Source organism: Prionailurus bengalensis, chromosome E4 (assembly GCF_016509475.1).
Source record: "Prionailurus bengalensis isolate Pbe53 chromosome E4, Fcat_Pben_1.1_paternal_pri, whole genome shotgun sequence".
NCBI lineage: Eukaryota > Metazoa > Chordata > Mammalia > Carnivora > Felidae > Prionailurus > Prionailurus bengalensis.
Genome location: NC_057360.1, coordinates 35918527 through 35937925, shown reverse-complemented (window position 1 = coordinate 35937925; position 19399 = coordinate 35918527). Strand labels below are relative to the sequence as shown.

General features: G+C 34.9%; 1 protein-coding gene across 2 annotated transcripts in view; it reads left to right on the top strand.

The window, feature by feature from the left end:
- Positions 1 to 11030: 11030 nt before the first annotated feature.
- Positions 11031 to 19399, top strand: part of F13B (coagulation factor XIII B chain) — a 31127-nt gene continuing 22758 nt past the window's right edge. Inside the window, exons 1-5 of one of the 2 annotated variants that reach the window (XM_043567922.1) lie at positions 11031 to 11320; positions 14624 to 14824; positions 16131 to 16316; positions 18361 to 18537; positions 19017 to 19193. In XM_043567922.1, the coding sequence (XP_043423857.1) occupies positions 11257 to 11320; positions 14624 to 14824; positions 16131 to 16316; positions 18361 to 18537; positions 19017 to 19193 (805 nt within the window). In that variant the 5' untranslated portion in view covers positions 11031 to 11256. The remainder of the gene's footprint in view (positions 11321 to 14623; positions 14825 to 16130; positions 16317 to 18360; positions 18538 to 19016; positions 19194 to 19399) is intronic. The other variant, XM_043567923.1, reaches the window with a different exon arrangement.

Sequence of the window (19399 nt, the reverse complement as noted above, 5' to 3'; positions counted from 1 at the left end):
CATTCCTTCCTCCCCTGGCTCAGCTTTACTAATTACTCCTAAAGCAAACAGTAACATCAGTCTCACCATGGCCTACCCTTTGCCCTATTCCTAGGGATGTGTGTTAGATTTGACAAAGAATTATAGGACTGTCCTTGCTGCTTAGTAATGGGACTGCATATACCCCTCATTTGGCCACATAAAGCTGTGATGGCTCTGCCATTCCCTTAGGAGTATGTACTGTCAAAATTAATGGTATGAATGTTGTGTCTTGTGCACTGATATTGTGCTGTACTGGTACACAGCAGTACAGGGCCAGTCTTGAGGCAACTGGGTCAGTCAAGATAGAAGAAAATTTTGTGAGGAGCAAAAAACAAAAAGTGGTGTAACTCCATCCATTACTTTTCATTCTCATTTTCACCTCCTGGTCATAGAGGCCTTTCCAGTAGAGTCTTCTCTTTGCTCTTTATATCATATTGAATGTGTGAACAAGTTCACTTAGTTGACTTAGCCAGCCTTTCAAATCTTTTCCCTTCCTGGTTTATTTGTCCATTATAAGTTTCAATGAGACCCCTGCTCTAAGAGTGTGAATCAATATGGTGTGTCTACCCAATATGTCTCTTTGCATATTTATACATTGGTAACATCCTCAAGAATACTTGGTATGGTCAAACATAATCTTAAAATTTCTGTATAGATGAGTAGTGTTATATCATTGTGTTTACATTTCTCTAATACTAATGATGCTAAACATCTTTTCAAGTGTTCTTTTCCCATCCATATGTCTGATGACAAGCCTGTTCAAGTCTTTGTCAATTTTTAAAAACTGGGTTGTTTTCTTAGTAAGTTTTGAGAATTCTTTAAATATTCTGGATAGTAGTCCTTTATCAGATAAGTGACTCGCAAATATTTTCTCCTTGTCTGTTACTTGTCTTTTCGTTCTCATAACCGTGCCTTTTGAAAAGCAGAACTTCTTATTTGATGAAACCCAACTTACCAATTTTTTTCTTTCATTCATTATACTCACGGTATTGCATCTAAAAACTCATTACTCAACCCAAGGTTACAAAGATTTTCTATTATGCTTTTCTTCTAGAACTTGTGTCATTTTAGTTTGTTGTATATTTTTTGAGCCGTTTCAAATTAATTTGTATATGTTACAAAGTATGGATCAAAGCTTATTTTTTTTACATATGGACAACCAGTTGTTCCAGGCTGACTTCTAGAAAAGACTATGCTTTCTCCACGGAATTGCTTTTGCACATTTGTCAAAAATCAGTTGACCATATAAGTATTGGTCTCTTTCTGAAATCTCTTCTTTTCCACCAATCTGTTAAATTTTTATGCCAGTATCATGCTGTGTTGATTACTGTAGCTTTATAATAAAGCTTGAAATCAAGCAGTGTATGTCCTCCAACTTTGTTCTTTTTCAAAGTTGATTTCACTATTCTAGGTTCTTCCCATCTTCATATGAAATTTAGATCATTTATTAATTCATTTCTTCTGTTTACTTGGAATTTCATTTGGTCTTCATTTTCTGATTCTCAAAGTATATACTAAGTCGTTTTGAAATCCTTTTTTTTTCTAATAGGTAGGCATTGCTATAGATTTACCTCTAAGTATTGCTTTAGCTGCATCCCACAAGTTTTGGTATATTTTTCATTTTCATTTAGTTCAAAATGCTTTCTCTTTTGATCTCTTGTTTGACCCATGGATTATTTACATATGTGTTTAGACAGCAAATTCTTGCAGATTTTCTAGATGTCATTGTAACTTAATCCAACTCTAGTATTTTTTATGATTTGGCTTCCGTTAGGTTGATTGAGACTTGTTTTATGGCCCAGAATATGGTCTGTTTCACAAATATTTCATGTTCACATGAATAAATGTCCTGCTATCATGTAGAATGTGCCACAAATATCAGGTAAGTCAAATTAGGTGATAGTGTTGTTCAAGGCTTTTGTATACTTACTGTTTTTCTGTCTACTTGTGTCAGTTATTGAGAGTTGGCTATTAAAACCTTGGACTTTAAATGTGGATTTTTCTATTTCCCCTTGAACCAAAAACCAAAACTGGTTAAATTACATGTATTTTCAAGCTCTTTATTAATTGAGGAGATCTTTAGGATTATGTTGTCTTGATAAATTGATCACTCTATAATTGTAGAATGAACTTCTTTATTCTCAGTAATATTCTTTGTTCTAAAACCCATTTTATTTGACTTAATACAGCAATTCCTGTTCTCTCTCTCTCTCTCTCTCTCTCTCTCTCTCTCTTTTACATGTTACAAATATTTAATTATGGTAAAATACACATAAAATTTACCATTTTAACCATTTTAAATTTATTGGCATTAATTATCTTTACATTGTTCCATACTCCAGTTCTCTTTTGATCATTGTTAACATGTGTATCGATTTCATAATTCTGTAACAATTCACACAAACTTGTTGAATTAAAACAACAACAATGTATTCTTTCACAGTTTGGGAGAGCATTCATCTGAAACCAAGGTGTTGGCAAGGCTGTGCTCTCTCTTGAGGGTTCTGGGAGAAAATCTGTTCCTTGCTTCTTCCACTTTCTGTTGGCCCCAGATATTCCTTGGCTTCTGTCCCCATCATTGTAATCTCTGTCTTTGTGGTTACATGGCCTTTTCTTCTGTGTAATTTCCCTCTGCCTCACTCTTATAAGGATGTTTGTCCTTGGATTTAGGGCCTCTGTGATGATCCAGAATGATCTCAAGACTCTTCAATTTAATTACATCTGCAGAGATCCTTTTTGGAAAAAAAGACTCCAGAGATTACAATATAGACACATCTTTTCTGGGCCACCATAAACCCTCTACATATGGTATATCTATCCATATTTTACTCTTTAACCTATTTGTATATTTGTGTAGGATGGGTTTCTTGTTGAGTTCATATAGTTGGGTCATTGTATTTTAATCTAATCTGCCAGTCTCTACCTTTTACTTGAGATGTTTAGACTTTTTACAGTTAATGTGATTATCGATATGGCTGAGTTTAAATCTATCCTCTTCCTATTTATTCATCCTATCTGCTTTCCCCACTAAAACCTTTTTTTTATTTTCTGACCTGTTTTGGATTAAATACTTGCTTTTTTGTTTTTTATGTTTTGTTTTGTTTTTTATGATTCCAACTTATCTACCTTGTTGGCTATTACCTATAACTCTTTGTTATGTTACTTTCAGGGTTACTTTCAGGTTTCTAGTAAATATCTTTAACATCACAGTCCATTTGTAAGTGGTATTATAACACTTCACATATAGTATAAAGAAAGATCTTCTGGGGCGCCTGGGTGGCGCAGTCTGTTAAGCGTCCGACTTCAGCCAGGTCACGATCTCGCAGTCCGGGAGTTTGAGCCCCGCGTCAGGCTCTGGGCTGATGGCTCGGAGCCTGGAGCCTGTTTCCGATTCTGTGTCTCCCTCTCTCTCTGCCCCTCCCCCGTTCATGCTCTGTCTCTCTCTGTCCCAAAAATAAATAAACGTTGAAAAAAAAAAAATTTAAAAAAAAAAAAAAAAGAAAGATCTTCTAATATATTCTATTTCTGCCTTTCCAACCTTTGTGCTATTGTCAATATTTTACTCTTAGCATGTTATAAACTCATAATAAAGTATAATTTTCATCACTTTTGCTTTTAACCATCATATATCTCTTAAAAGATTTAGATAACCTAAAAATCTTTAAAGTTACTCACATAGGTGCTATTTTGAAGTGCTCTTCAGTCTTTATGTAGACTGAATACCACATTTCCATCTGGTATCATTTTATTTAATCTGAAGGAATTCCTTTAATATGGTTCATAGTACAGGTCTGTTAGTGAAAATTTCAGCTAATATATATATCTGAAAAAGTCTTTATTTTTGGCTCTCATTTTTAAAAAGTATTTTACTATGTATAGAGTTCTAGGATGCAGGTTTTCTTTCTTCTAATTTTTGTATACTTTAAAAATGTTGCTTCCATTGTTTTCTGGCTTGCAATGTTCCTGACAAAAAGTCTGCTCTCTTCTTGTTTTTGTTCCTCTGGGCTGTTTTTTCTTTTCTGAGCGCTTTAAAATTTTTCTATCACTAGGTTTAAGCAATTTCATTATATTGTGCCTTACTGTGATTTTATTTATGTTTATTGTTCTTAGTATTTGACTATCTTTGATCTATGATCTTATAGTTTCCACCAAATTTGGAAGATGTTCAGCTATTATTTCTTCAAATAGTGTTTTCTTTCCTCCCCATCCTCTCCTTTGGGGACATTGTGAATTTTACCTATTTTCATGCTGGATAATTCTGTACTCCTATAAATACTTTTGAGCTTGTTCTGGAATTCAGTTACTTTACTTGAAAACTAACCCTTTCTGGTCTTGCTATAAGCTTTGTTAGACAGGAACAGTTTTTCTCTACTACTGAGGTAAAAACCCGAGAACACTGTGAATGCCATGTAAATCATGAAGTGTTCCACTCTGACTCATGAGAGCAGGAATTACCCCCAACCCCCAAGTGGATTCCAGGAATTCCGCCCTTTAATCTTCTCAGGTGGTACCTTCCTTGGCCTCTCATGTTTTTCTCTCAGATGTTCTAGTCAGTACTCAGCTAAAAACCTAAGTGGACCCTCTGCAGATCTCTGTCTATGCAGCTCTCTTCTCTCCAGTATTTGCACTCTGACCCCCTACCTGCTTTGGTTTCATAACTCACAATTCCATCTCCTCACCTTGGGAAGACCACCGTACTCTACAGTGTGGCAAGAAACTCTCAGGCTGTGGGGTGTTTTTTGGGTTCATCTCATTGCCTAATCTCTAATGTCTTAAAAACTATCGGTTCTTAAATTTTATCTTTTTTTTTTTTAAGTTGTTTCAGGTGGAGGGTGTATCCAGTTCCTGTTACTCCATCGTGGCCATAAGCCGAAATCTGATGAACCAATTTTTGTTCCTTCCTTTTTACTTCCTTGTCTTTATTTATGACAATCATGTGTAACTTTTTGTGATTACTTTAACCCTTTAATTTATTAGTTGCACATTTTTAAAACATCATTCTTGGGGGCGCCTGGGTGGCTCAGTCAGTTGAGTGTCGACTTCAGCGCAGGTCGTGATCTCACAGTTTGTGGGTTTGAGCCCCGCATCGGGATCTGTGCTGACAGCTCAGAGCCTGGAGCCTGCTTCCCATTCTGTGTCTCCCTCTTTCTCTGTTCCTCCCCCACTCCTGCTCTGTCTCTCAAAATAAACAAAAACATTAAAAAAAAATTTTTTTAACCATTATTCTTTAACCTAGAATTAAAAAAAAAATTTTTTTAATGTTTATTTATTTTTGAGAGAGAAAGAGAGAGAGAGAGAGAGAGAGAGAGAGAGAGAGACAGCTCAAGTGGGGGAGGGGCAGAAAGAGAGGGAGACACAGAATCCAAAACAGGCTTCTGGTGTCAAGTTGTCAGCACAGAGCCCAACACTGGGCTTGAACTCCTGAACTGCCAGATCATGACCTGAGCCGAAGTTGGACACTTAACCGACTGAGCCATCCAGGCACCCCAAACCTTGAAATTTTAATCCTGAACCTTGACTAATGATAATTAAGTAGGCATATTACTTCTGCAACTTTCTTGAAAGTCCTAAAAACATACAACACGCCTGGAGTTCATTTCTTCACTCCTGGTTTTGCATTATTGATGCCATACATTTGAATTCATGTTTCATTTTCCTTTAGTCTACAGCACTCCATATAGCAGTTCTTTGGTAGAGTTCTACTGCTGACTTACTCTTTACGTTTTAATTTATTTGAATACTTCTTTTATTTTTAAAAATATTTTTAGTAGCTAGAGCATTCTAGGTTGGCAGTTATTTTCTTTTCTTTTTCTTTTTAATGTTTATTTATTTTTTGAGAGGGAGAGAGAGTGAGTGTGAGTGGGGGAGGGGCAGAGAGAAGAGAGGGAGACACAGAATGGGAAGCAGGCTCCAGGCTCTGAGCTGTCAGCACAGAGCCCGATGCGGGGCTCGAACCCACAAGCCATGAGACCATGACCTGAGCCGAAGTCAGACGCTTTGACTGAGCCACCCAGCCGCCCCAGTTATTTTCATTTATGGCAGTTATTTTCATTTAACATATTAAAGATTGTTATTCTGCTTTCTCCTTGTTTTTTCATTTCAACAGTCCTATTATTGCTTGTTTGGAAGTAACGTGGTTTTTTTGTTTTTTTTCTCTTAATGAGATTTTCCCCTTTCCTTTAATTGCCATCAGTTTTATGCTGAAACTCCAATTAGAAGTATGATAGACTTTTTGATGATGTCTACATGCTCCTACTACTCCTAGTAGCACACAACAAAACTGGCCTGGGCATGTGCTGTTTTGGTCATGATCTTGAAGTTGAATCAGGAAGACACCAGCACAATGCTGAGGTCAGGACCATACCACATCTACTGTCATTGCTGTCAACAGTAAATACTCCATAACCTGTCCCTTGACCTTATGAAGTTAGAAACAAGAGTTTCTGATTCTTCTGCAGCAGTTCAATAAAGCTTGTGCTTCCAGGATTGTTCAAACCAGGCAAAATGGCAGAATCAACATAAATGTGGCTTCTGCTTTATGATATTCACTGTTCACATCTATTTTTTTCTGAGCATGTATCTACTGGGTAAAATCTAGGTCGGTACAAGAGCCATAGTGTCCTAAAGTTTTGGAAGTGTACTTTGGCGTGCATTAAACAAACTTTACAGGAGATACAAATAAGAGAAGTGAGCCAAACTTTTCATTGTTTATCCCTAAAGTGCCAACTTTGAAAAAATGTTGAGTGGAAATGATATTTTGTCAAGCAAGTATATAGCCCATAGAATATACTCAGTTATATAATTAAAAAGGAACTGTTGTTATATTCAAAACCTATAGGAAGTAGATTTTAGATTTTTATTATCGACAGATAAGGTTTAGAGATAATGAAGGAAGAAAGAAGGAAAGAGAATTAGAATGACATATTTATAATTTCATCTTTTATTATCTTTTGATATTTCCACTAAAGGCATTATTACCCTTTTTTCTCCCCCAGAATTGGGATATACTTCATTGGACTGTATTTATGAAATTTGACTTAGGATTTTGTTTTTCTTCTTTTTAATTTTTTTTTAATGTTTATTTTTGAGAAAGAGAGAGAGTGTGAGGGACAGGGAGAGAGGGAGACAGAGAATCCAAAGCAAGCTCCAGGCTCGAAGCTGTCAGCCCAGAGCCTGACGTGGGGCTCGAATCCACAAACCTTGAGATCATGACCTGAGCCAAAGTTGGTCGCTTAACTGACTGAGCCACCCAGGCATCCCAGGATTTTGTTTCTAAGACAATGTTTAATGCAACTTTTTTAGGATCAGCAAACTGTGGAGTACTAAATTATTCTCAGCAGAATTTCCACAACATGCTTGGGATAGCTACTATTTTTACCATTATTTTAGAAATGTAGACATGTAGGGGTGAATGAGTTCTCATTTTCCAAAGCCACAATCTGGATATTGAGATTATAAATCAGAGCTGAGTGACTCCAAAGTCTTCACTCCAAACCTGTAGTACATCAACAGTAGATAAGCAAGCAAAACTAGACAGGAAATTTCTGAAAAGGGAAACTTCAGTGTGAGGCCTACATTAATTATTAAACGTTCACATATATTTTATAGCTAAGGTAGATAATGGGATAGGACTAAAAAACATGGCTAGTTTAAATGCCGAAACATGTAAGCTTATTTAGCATATGAGAAAGGTGGAAATGCAGATCGGAGGCAAAATACATGAATTATTTGATAAATAATTGGATAGCATGGCAACTATCTGGGAAAAAATAAGGTTGACATATTCATGAAGATTTATTTTATATTCATTGATTAAAAATTAAACAAGGGAGGGCACCTGGGTGGCTGAGTAGGTTAAGCTTCTGATTCTTGATTTTGGCTCAGGTCATGTTCTCACAGTTCATGAGATCAAGCCTCGCATCAGGCTCTGCTCTGAAAGCACAGAGCTGCTTGGGATTCTCTCTCTCCCTCTCTCTCTCTCTACCCCTCCCCCATTCTCTCTCTCTCACTCTCAAAATGAATACATAAACATTTAAAAAAAGTTAGCCAAAGGAGTATTGTAAGATACTATAGCAATAATAAAAAAAAAAGTTGTAGTAATTCTAAGAATAACACAAATCCTGTAATCTTCAAGGAAAATATTAATTTGCAAAATCCACTGTGACAATTTAAAAGATAAATAGTACATCAAGGAGAAAAATGTATAACTCAAAATCACAGACTAAATCCATTTTTTCAAATATATAAAAAGTGCATACAAGTCCACAGCAAAAAGACCAACACTTCAATAGAAAAATGAGCCAAGCTGGGAACATGTGACATGTGTAGTACTAAACATTGCAGAAGTTCTAGCAATGATGAAACATGGTAGACAACTTCATTATCCAATAATAATTTAATTTATACATCCATATACTAGAAAACTGATCTAAAAACAAGTAAGGAAGTCACTTGGGCATTGCTATGGAGTGATCTCCAATATATACTAAGTGAAAAAGTAATGAGCTAGAAGGTATATATTTGCTTGTTTACACCGAAGATAACTCCAGAAAAATGCAAAAGGTATTGAGGGCATTATTTACCTTCTACAGAGGAGAAGTGGGTGACTGAGGAACAAGTGTGGGATGGAGAGTTTTCACTTTGTACCCTTTGAAGTTAGCACCATGTAAATATATTATTTCAGAACATAAGACCTTTAAAATTATGTTGTTTAGCTTTGTTCTTACTTGGAATAAAAGAGATTCTTCCAGACTTTTAATTTTTGAAACACTAAATATACTCCCTCATTTAGTTTAATTTTTAGATGTAATACACTTACTACATTTACTGAAATTAGTAGATGCTGGCAACTTTTAATTGATTAGAAATTTAGATACTTAATTTCGATAACATATATTTTACTTTTTTAAAAAGAACTTCGAAGCCTGGATCTATCACTAGCTTTGTGGTCTTTGACAAACCAACTTCAATACTTTCTATGAAAGTATTCTTTTATGAAATTGAGCCATAAAAAAAGGATGAAATGCTGGTACCCACAACCACATGGATAAATGCCAAACATTATGCTGAATGAAAGAAGCCTTACAGAAAAAGAGTCCTTGTGTTTTCCATGGATATGAGGTTCTAGAACAGACAAGTAATACGATTGGTGGAAAGATCAGAACAGTGGTTACCTATAACAGGAGTGGAGGTGAGGACTACCTGGAAAGGAGTCTGAGGGAATTTTCTGGGTGATGGTGATTGACAGTGGTCTGAGGTATACAGGTGAATGCACTGGTCAAGACCCATAGAGGTTACTTTTAACAGTTGCACATTTCTTTATAAATTTCATATGAAAAGAATAATCTGTAAAAAATACTGAGCTTGAGTTAATGATATATTTGCTTAAGTAGAGGGGCATGCACAGACATCTGCAATTTGCTTTGAAATGAATTTAAAAATGGATGAATAGGTGAATAAATATGTGATTTTGGAAGTGTAATATAATGTTAATGGTAGATCCAGGTGAGAATGTTTGAAAATTTTCAAATTAAAAAAAAAGAAAAAACTTTGAAAATAAGCAGAGGTATATCCCTAAACTAAAAGTCACTCAAAATGCCCATGAACAGTAGAATGGATAGATAATTTGTGGCATATTAACAGAATGGAATAGGGGCGCCTGGGTGGCGCAGTCGGTTAAGCATCCGACTTCAGTCAGGTCACGATCTCGCAGTCCGTGAGTTCGAGCCCCGCGTCGGGCTCTGGGCTGATGGCTCAGAGCCTGGAGCCTGTTTCTGATTCTGTGTCTCCCTCTCTCTCTGCCTCTCCCCCGTTCATGCTCTGTCTCTCTCTATCCCAAAAATAAATAAAAACGTTGAAAAAAAAATTTTTTTAAAAATGGAATACTATACAGAGAAGGAACTATCTACAGCACAAGATGAATCTCATAAGCAAAATATTAAACAAAAGAAGCTAGACATTAAAAAAAACACTCCATGATTCCACTTATGTAGTGTAAAACCAGGCAAAACTGATCTACACTGGTAAAAGTCAAAATAGTGTTTCAAATAGTTACAAAAAGAGAGGGAGGGAGGCAAACCATAAGAGACTGTTAAGTACAGAGAACAATCTGAGGGTTGATAGGGGGGTGGCGGAGAGGGGAAAATGGGTGATGGGCATTGAGGAGGGCACTTGTTTGGGAGCACTGGGTGTTGTATATAAGCGAAGAACCACAGGTATCTACCCCCAAAACCAAGAGCACGCTTTACGCACTGTATGTTAGCCAATTTGACAATAAATTATATTAAATAAATAAACAATGTGATTTCTTAAAAAAAAAAAAGTAGTGTTTCACATCAGGGTGGGCATATTTAGTGACTTCTGAGGTGCTGGTATATTCTATTTCTTATTTTGAAATGGGTTCAGTTGGTGAGAATTCATGTTCTGTGCTCTGATGATTTGTGTGCCTTTTCCATTAATATATTTTAATAAAAAATTACATAAATTAAAATAATAACAGCTCTTTTCTCCCCATCTTACTTTCTTATTTAGATTAAAACCCATTAAAATGTAAACTCCATGAAGACTATAATTTTAATCTTTTTTTTTTTTCACTGCTGTATACCCAAGATTAGAACATGACCTGCACATAGTGGTCACACCAAACATTTTTATCAATGAATGATAATATAGCACAGTGCTTATTCCTTCACCTGCCACAGAATACAAACACTCTAAACATTAGATCTTACTATAATATTATGATATCATTGCTTGACACAATTAAGGTCTTTTTTCTCTTCCAGCAGTGCAACATAGACAGCACTGTATTTTTACATCAGGTATCCATTATCTCATGTTTCTAAGTTCATCTCTCCTTTTGATCAATGGTGGTAGAGAAATCAATGGCCACAGGTGAACTTTAGTCCATGGACTTACAATAGGGAATTGAAGTTGAAAATTTACCCTGTTTTTTATGCAGTCTGAGTTAATTATTTATGCTGCCGCTCTTGTTGCCCTTATAGGTGATCATGCCCTTATTGGACTCTGGCACCCAAAATTCTGTCAATTAACATAGTTGTGTTATTTTAACATTATTCCAAAAATGGTTTAAATGGAAGATATGTCTTGTCACAAAGAGACTTAGACAGATGTTGTAAATAATTAACTTTTTCTTCCGGCAAAGTATTGTGTACTTAATGAGGAGTCCCTAGTGCTTTACAATTGTTACAATCTTTCTGGGGCACACCGCTGAAGATGAGGTCGAAAGACTTGGCTTTTATCATCGTATTAATCATCTCAGGAGAACTCTATGCAGAAGGTAAATTGAATTTTTAATACTCTTTATTCCCTAAAAACCATAAAGGGAAATTCTAACATCCATTTAACTTGAACTTTTAATATAGTCTTTCATTTTTGTGTATCAACTTTATAAAAGCACAGTTCTTATAAATAGAATTTGTTATAGTTAGGCAGATTTATTTTTCCTTTGGGCATAACTAGTAAGTATTTTTGTAGTATTTAGTATTTTGTAGTCTTTAGAAAAACAAAACAAGACAAAACAAAATCCTGCTTTGTATCTCTAGGTTTTAGGGCATAGGAGATTAGGATCTAAATACCTCAAAGGGTTTTCAGGCTAACAGTACCACCATTTAGAAGTCGTATGTTAATCTTAATTCTAACTTCATAATGGAATTGATTCATAACACTGCAAAGCTTGTACAAATTTAATTCTCTGTTCATAAAGTGAGATGTTAGTGTGGGAAACCTGAAAAGAAAAAATAGCCATAAATCATCAAGATTTTTGACTCTTCACCCTTTGATTTTTACCCTAATTTATTTATTGGCTTCAATCTTTAAGTTGTGATCAGGAGGACCATGTAATTGATTACACAGACAAGGATACTTTTGAGAGTGAGAGGGAACTCTATTAATAATCATGTGGGACAACGGTTGCAAATCAAGAGTGTCCAAACAAACCAATATCTGTTGACTCCCTGACTCAGAAATCTTCATCGCCAGACTTTCCAGCGTGTGAATTAGCGAATGTGAGGTAGGCAGTGTACAAGTGTGGATTATTTAGAAATAATTAAGCTGTAGGGATAAGAAACCAGACAGGTCATTAGGTGTCAGCAGAGTGAATATACAAAATGGGAAACCACAGCAATAAGGCTTTTCTGAAATAAACACCTTAGGGAATTTGTTGAAATAAAATATCCTATAGATTATAATTGCCTTTTAGGTGAAGAGTTTACTACAAATTGTGTACCCCAAAAAAGTCTGCTATTAAAACAGCAAAAGTGGAATAAATAGAATTCATCTTATTTGATACATTTAATTCTACAATAAAATTATTTTTTAGGAATAGTTTCCTTTGGTTTTATTTTCCTGTCTAAATAGAGAAAAACCAGCTGATACAGTTCTCTATTATCTATATCATGAAGACATTGCATTTTCTAGATAATTTCCTAATTTTTACATGGTCATAATCTTCTTTCTCCCAAGCAAACAGAAAAATAACCTGCCTGAAGACAGGGACCACAGTCTCATGGTCACCCCCACTGGAAACCTAACAGGCAATAACTGATTTCATAGCATGCAATCATCATTGGCCTATGAAAGGTGCCACTTTTGCTCTATTTATATATTTCTTCCCTTTATCCCTGATCCCAACTCCATTTCCCCTAGCATCAAACTGAGCCACTATAATGTGTTTGATATATTCTTAAATATGTAACCATCTTTCTGAACTATGTCTGCTTTTGTGTATGTGCTTGACATTCACATAAAAGCTTGCCATAGATTTTCTCTCCTTACTGGTTTGTTTTACTTGCTATCATTTAAACATATTTCCATGTTGCTCAATCTATTTTGTTGCTACTGCTACATAGTGTTTCATAAATTTTACTTATCCATCTTCCTAGTCACGGACACATAGTTACCTCTAATTTGCTTCTAACTACAAATAACTCTGAAATGAATGCTGCCCATATAATCACCCTATTTCTTTGTTATAATTTCTCTGGCATATATATATTCACATGTGTGTTAATAATATTATATTGTATATTTTAAAGTTGCTAAGAGAGTAGATCTTAAAAGTGCTCATCACAAGGGAAAGAATTTGTACCTGTGTGGTGATGGATGTTAACTATATTTATTGTGAGATCATTTTGCAATATATACAAATATATATGTGTAATCATTATACTGTATGCCAAAAACTAATATGTCATATATCAATTATACCTCGATAAAAATATTATGTAAGTACATATAATATTTACTTATGTGTGACAGGCATCTGTCACTCAATAATATGTTTGTGAGAGTCACCATTCAGAATTCACCACTTGTATTGCTATGTACAATTTCATTGAATGCATAGTCTAAAATATGTTTAACTTTTCCACCATGAATGGGCATTTGGATTGTTTCCAGTTTGGGACTACACCAATAATGCTGCTACGAACATTCTCTAAAATGTCTTTGGGTGCACAGATACTTTTTTTCTTTCTTCTTTCATGTTGTTGATGTGGTGTATTACATTGATGGATTTTTGTATGTTGAACAATCCTTGCATTCCAGGAATAAAGCCCATGTGCTCATTGGTCCTTTTAATACGCTGCTGAATTCTCTTTGCTGCTATTTTGTTGAGAATGTTTGCATCAATGTTCATAAGGGATGAATGCTTTTTAAATATGGTATGTGCATATTTTGCTTTAATATCGCCGAAGATAGTTGAGTACTTTTTACTAGGTCTGTGACCATTTACATATCCTGTTTTGTAAATCTCTTGCTCAAGTCTTTTATTTATTTTTAATGGGTTGTCTTTTTCTTTCTAAACAAAAAAAAAGCCATTCATTTAAAAATTCTGTACGTTTGCAAATCCTAAGCAGAACTTCACCTGTTCTAGAACTCTGCTATCCAGTATAGTGACTACTAGCCACATACAGCTATTGAAATGTGGTGAGTCCACACTGGGATGTGCTGTAAGTGTAAATACGCACTGAAGTTCAGACTTAGTAAGAAAAAAATAATGAAAAATAATTTTAATATTTGAAGGGGTCAAATAATACCTATTATTAAAATTAACTTCAATTGTTCCATTTATTAACGTGACTACTAGAGATTTTGAAATTACATATGTGGCTTGCATTATATTTCTGTTAGTGAGTGTTGTTTTACAAAGTTAGGGAAAGCTTCCCTGAGGAAGTGGCCTAACCAATTTTCTTCTTACTGTTGGGTATTGGGATTACAAGCAGATTAATTCTGATTGAAAAATTGTCACAGAAGTGCCTTAAAATTTTAGTTAATAAAAAGAAGTACTAGTTAAAGTGGCTGTAAACATTTCGAATTTAGAAATGTTGGGTGCCTGGGTGGCTCCATCAGTCAAGCAGCTGACTCTTGATTTCGGCTCAGGTCATGATCTCATGGTTGTGGGATGGAGCCCCGCACCTGAACGTGGAGCCTGCTTAGGATTCTCTCCCTCTGTCCCTCCCTCCTCCTCCTCCTCCTCCTCCTCAAAAAAAAAAAGAAAAAAAGAAAAAAAAAAGTATTGCCATTTGGTTTCATGGTTTTAGGTATGTTTTTCAGTTTTCATCTTGATATTTACTCATTTCAGAGAAACCCTGTGGCTTTCCTAGTGTGGAAAATGGAAGGATTGCCCAATATTACTATCCTTTTAAAAGCTATTACTTTCCAATGAGAATAAATGAAAAATTGTCATTTTCCTGCTTGGCTGGTTATTCAACGGCAACTGGAAAACAAGAGGAGCGAATCACATGTACCCAAGAGGGCTGGTCTCCAGAACCACGATGCTTCAGTGAGTTGGTGGCCTGTGTCCACAAAATACGTATAATATGCGAAGAGAGTAGTCTGTAAGGGTCCAATAAAACCTGGCTGGTGATGAAAAGTTTTGGTAGATTAAGAACAAAATTACTGGTCCAGGGTCTCTGTTACAAAATGAAGGCATATTCTTAAATTCTATAAATAATGTTTCTTATTAAAATGCTATTGTCTTTATTTTCAGTAATACCCTGTGAAAAGAATAAAAACATTTATTGAAATTGGTGTTATCATACTGCCAGAAACAGAGATACAAATAAGTTACTTTAAGGAGTGAGGAACTTATACAGATAATGTGCATAGGAAGCCAGAAAAAAATGCTTGTCACTGGCCATAGGAAGAAGAGTAAGATTGTTACTGTAGTGTTTTATCCTTTGAAAGACTCATCTCTCCTTTGTGCGCCAACTTCTTCTCCCATAATATCCATTAAAAAATGTGTTTTCTGAATTTTGAGTTCAAATTTAGGAAAAATAAATCTGATGGGTCTGTCTCATTATTTAATGCCAGGCTACCCTATAGTCAAACTATTAATTAGCTTCCATCAGAACAGGTGACCTCTCTCAAACAAAGAATTCTCTAAGCTCTGTTTTGCAGAGTAGAGGTTTTAGATGAATCTCTTTTATTTAGAAAGTCGGTATGTGCTTTTGTTACACAGTGTTAAAAATTGTCAAACACAGTGGACTTAGAAATATTAGGAAGTAAATTCAAATGAAATTGCTTCTACTTGCCATTAATGACAATTAGTTAGTGGAAGAGCGCTGTTAAATTTTCTAAAAGTAGATGTGATAGGTGTGGGTGTCACTATAAAAACTGAAGTTAATAAATACAAAGAATGTCAGTATGAAGTTGAATCGATTTTTGAAGTTTGTTACAGAACATACAGGATATTTCCAAAATTAAGGAATTTGGGAGTGAAATTTGTTCTTCATTCTTTAAATTCCAAGAATAATAGGGACACCTGAGTGGCTCAGTTGGTTAAGCATCTGACTTCAGCTGAGGTCATGATCTCACTCTTCATGAGTTTGAGCCTTGTGTCGGGCTCTGTGCTGACAGCTCAGAGCCTGGAGCCTGCTTGGGATTCTGTGTCTCCCTCTCTCTCTGCCCCTCCCCTGCTCACACTCTTTCTGTCTGTCTCCCTCTAAAAAAATACATAAACATTAAAATAATAATAATAATAATAATAAATAAATTCCAAGAATAATATTAAACTTTTGCCTTATTTTTACAACTAAGTAAAAGAACTTAAGTTCACCAAGTTAAACAAAGAATTTTTTTTCCCATAGAAAAATGCACTAAGCCCGAGCTGACAAATGGTTACATCTCTGATGTAAAATTATGGTACAAAATTCAAGAGAACATGCGCTATAGTTGTAATTCAGGATATAAAACTACTGGAGGGAAGGATGAAGAAGTGGTTCAATGTCTTGCTGATGGATGGTCTTCTCAACCTACCTGCAGGAAGGAACATGGTATGTGTTTAAGAACCATTTCCTAAAACCGAAGAAAAGGGACAGTGAGGCTAGTACTATCTTATATTGATAGGCATTTTTATTTAATAGAATTTATTTTTCATCATGTCTGCAAATGCAAGAAGTTGGTATTATATTGTTTTTCTTAAGTGCTAGGTGTTTCCCTAACCCAGGGGTTCTCAACTCCTAAAACACACCTACTCCAGTAGCTCCTACTTATTTGTTTTGATATTAATAGACTTTTATTTTTAGAGCAGTTTTAGATTTGCAGAAATATTGATCAGCTAGTACAGAGAGTTCCCATATACCCCTTCCTGCCCTTGGCCACATACAGTTTCCCCTATTATGAACATCTTGCATTGAGTGAGGCGTATCTGTTGCAATCGATGAGCCAATGTATAACCAAATTCATGCTTTACATTAGGGTTCATTCTTTATGTTACACATGCTGTGGGTTTTGTCCAGTGTCTAAGGATACGTATCCACCAGAAAGGTGTCATGAAGAATAGTTTCAGTGCCTAAGAGCCCCCTGTTTTCCACCTATTCATCCATTTTTTCTTCCCTCAAACCGTTGGCAGACCTCATCTTGTTTTTTAGTTGTGGCAAAATACGCATCACATGAACTTTACAATTTCAACTGTTTTTAAATGTACAATTCAGTAGCATTATGTACATTCACAATGTTGTCATTACCATCACCGCTGTTTCCAAAACTTTTTCATCAAGCTGAAGAGAAACTCTCTACCTTTAATAATCCCCTACACCCCCCACCATACCCCAGTACCTGGTAACTTCTATTTTCTGTCTCTATCTATTTCCTTATTTTTGAAACTTTGTATAAGAGGAGCCATGCAATACTGTTCTTTTGTGTCTGGCTTATTTCACTTAGCACAATGTATTCAAGGTTTATTTATGTTTTAGCATGTATCAGAGTTAATTTCTTTTTACGATGGAATAATATTCTGTTATATATATATGTATATATGTATATATATAACATTCTAATATTATATATATACACACATAACATTCTAATATTATATATATACATATATATATATGTATATATATATAGCATTTTGTTTGTCCATTTATCCACTGATGGACACAGGATTGGTGACAATTCCTCTAAAAGTTAAACATAGAATTATCATACGATCCAGTAATTCCACTTCTAGGTATATACCCAAAGGAATTGAAAGCAGGAACTCAGAAGTCTACACCAATGTTCGTTCCCAGCAGCAGTTTTTCACAACAGCCAAAGGGTGGAAGCAGTTCCTACTTTATACTAATAAAGAAAAGAATGAAATGGAATAAAATAAAAAAACCTTAAACCTGTTCCTTGCAACATATGTAAATTACTATTTCCTTTATTAAAGAAGAATTCAGGATAATGCCCATGATTTTTATTGGCAGACCCATATCGGATACACTTAAAATAATCCAGTAACTTGAATAGACATACTTTGTTAACGTGTTGTCAGTTGCTTAAACTGTACAAATCCTCAGATGGCACATAATAAAAAAATTGTTACTGAACAAGCCTTTAGTTGAATTGTGGCCTTTTTTCAACTACACTAGAGTAGAATTTTAAGAATAGAGGGGATGCCTGGGTGGCTCAGTTGGTTAAGCAACCAGCTCTTGGTTTTGGCTCAGGTCATGATCTCATGATTGGTGAGATTGAGCCCCGCATCAGGCTCTGTACTGATGGCACAGAATGTGCTTAGGATTCTCTTTGTGTCTCTCTCTCTCTGTCTCTCTGCCCCTCCTGTGCTTGTGCAGATCTGTCTCTCTCTCTCAAAATATTTTTTTTTTTTTTAGAAAAAAGAGTATAAGACTGGTGCATTAACACACAAGGTGTATTTAAAAAAAAAAAAAAGGGAATAGAGAGACAAAGGCAAACTGGCTGTTTTTCAATTTTGCCAAAGATGATTCCACCAAATATGCTCAAGATTTTGTGAAAATACATTTTGAGATTTCTTTTTAATATTATTGTTCTAGTGATAAAATTCATAAAATAAATAACGTTTTTTTTTTTTTTTAGAAACATGTTTGGTCCCTGAATTACATCATGGAAATTATTCCACAACGCAGAAAACATTCCAGGTGAAGGACAGAGTACAATACGAATGCACTGCGGGCTACTATACAGCTGGAGGAAGGAAGGCAGAGGAGGTAGAATGTCGCACATATGGATGGTCTCTCACACCAAGATGTACCAGTACGTTCTCATTTTAAAGATGATCTGGTCTCATTTAAAAACTTTCTCTTATATGGAAATGTATATAAATTGTCACCCTAATTATGTTTCATTTTTCATACTTGTTTTTGCTTCTGGTTTTAATTATGTCGATCATAGGCTTTGATCAGTTAAAGTTCTCAGGGGTTTCATACGTAGCCCCCTTGCTGAGGTCTGTTGAAAGTCAAGCCTCCACACAAGAAAAAAAAAAAATTAAAAAATAAATTAAAAAATAAATATAAAGCTCTCAAATAGCAGAATTTCTTTTAGCTCAGATAATTAAATTAACATAAGCCTAATGATATTTCATAAATATAGGAATTGAAAAGCTTTTATATGTATTTCAAAATATGGCAAATTTACTAATTTCTATTCCAGATATGATATATAAATAGATGAATTTTGTTCAACAGAAAAAATGACACTTTCTTTTGTATTTTATGTCGTTCTTTCATTTTTAGAATTAAAGTGCTCTTCTTTAAGATTAATAGAAAATGGTTATTTTCATCCTATAAAGCAAACTTATGAAGAAGGAGATGTAGTTCAGTTTTTCTGTCATGAAAATTATTATCTAAGTGGATCTGATTTAATTCAGTGCTATAACTTTGGTTGGTATCCAGAATCTCCTGTATGTGAAGGTAATTTTAAAAATTTCACACTCATACAAATAAAATATCATGTCTTAATCAGCTTTAATTTTTATGAAAAAAAATGTTTCTGATGATATCTAATCCTTGTCCTGAGTGCTATCTTTTAAGATAAATATGGTCTTTTAAATCAGCACTATTTTCACCAATATTTAATACATTTAAATTTGAAGAAATCTTAAATTTTGCATTAGTTT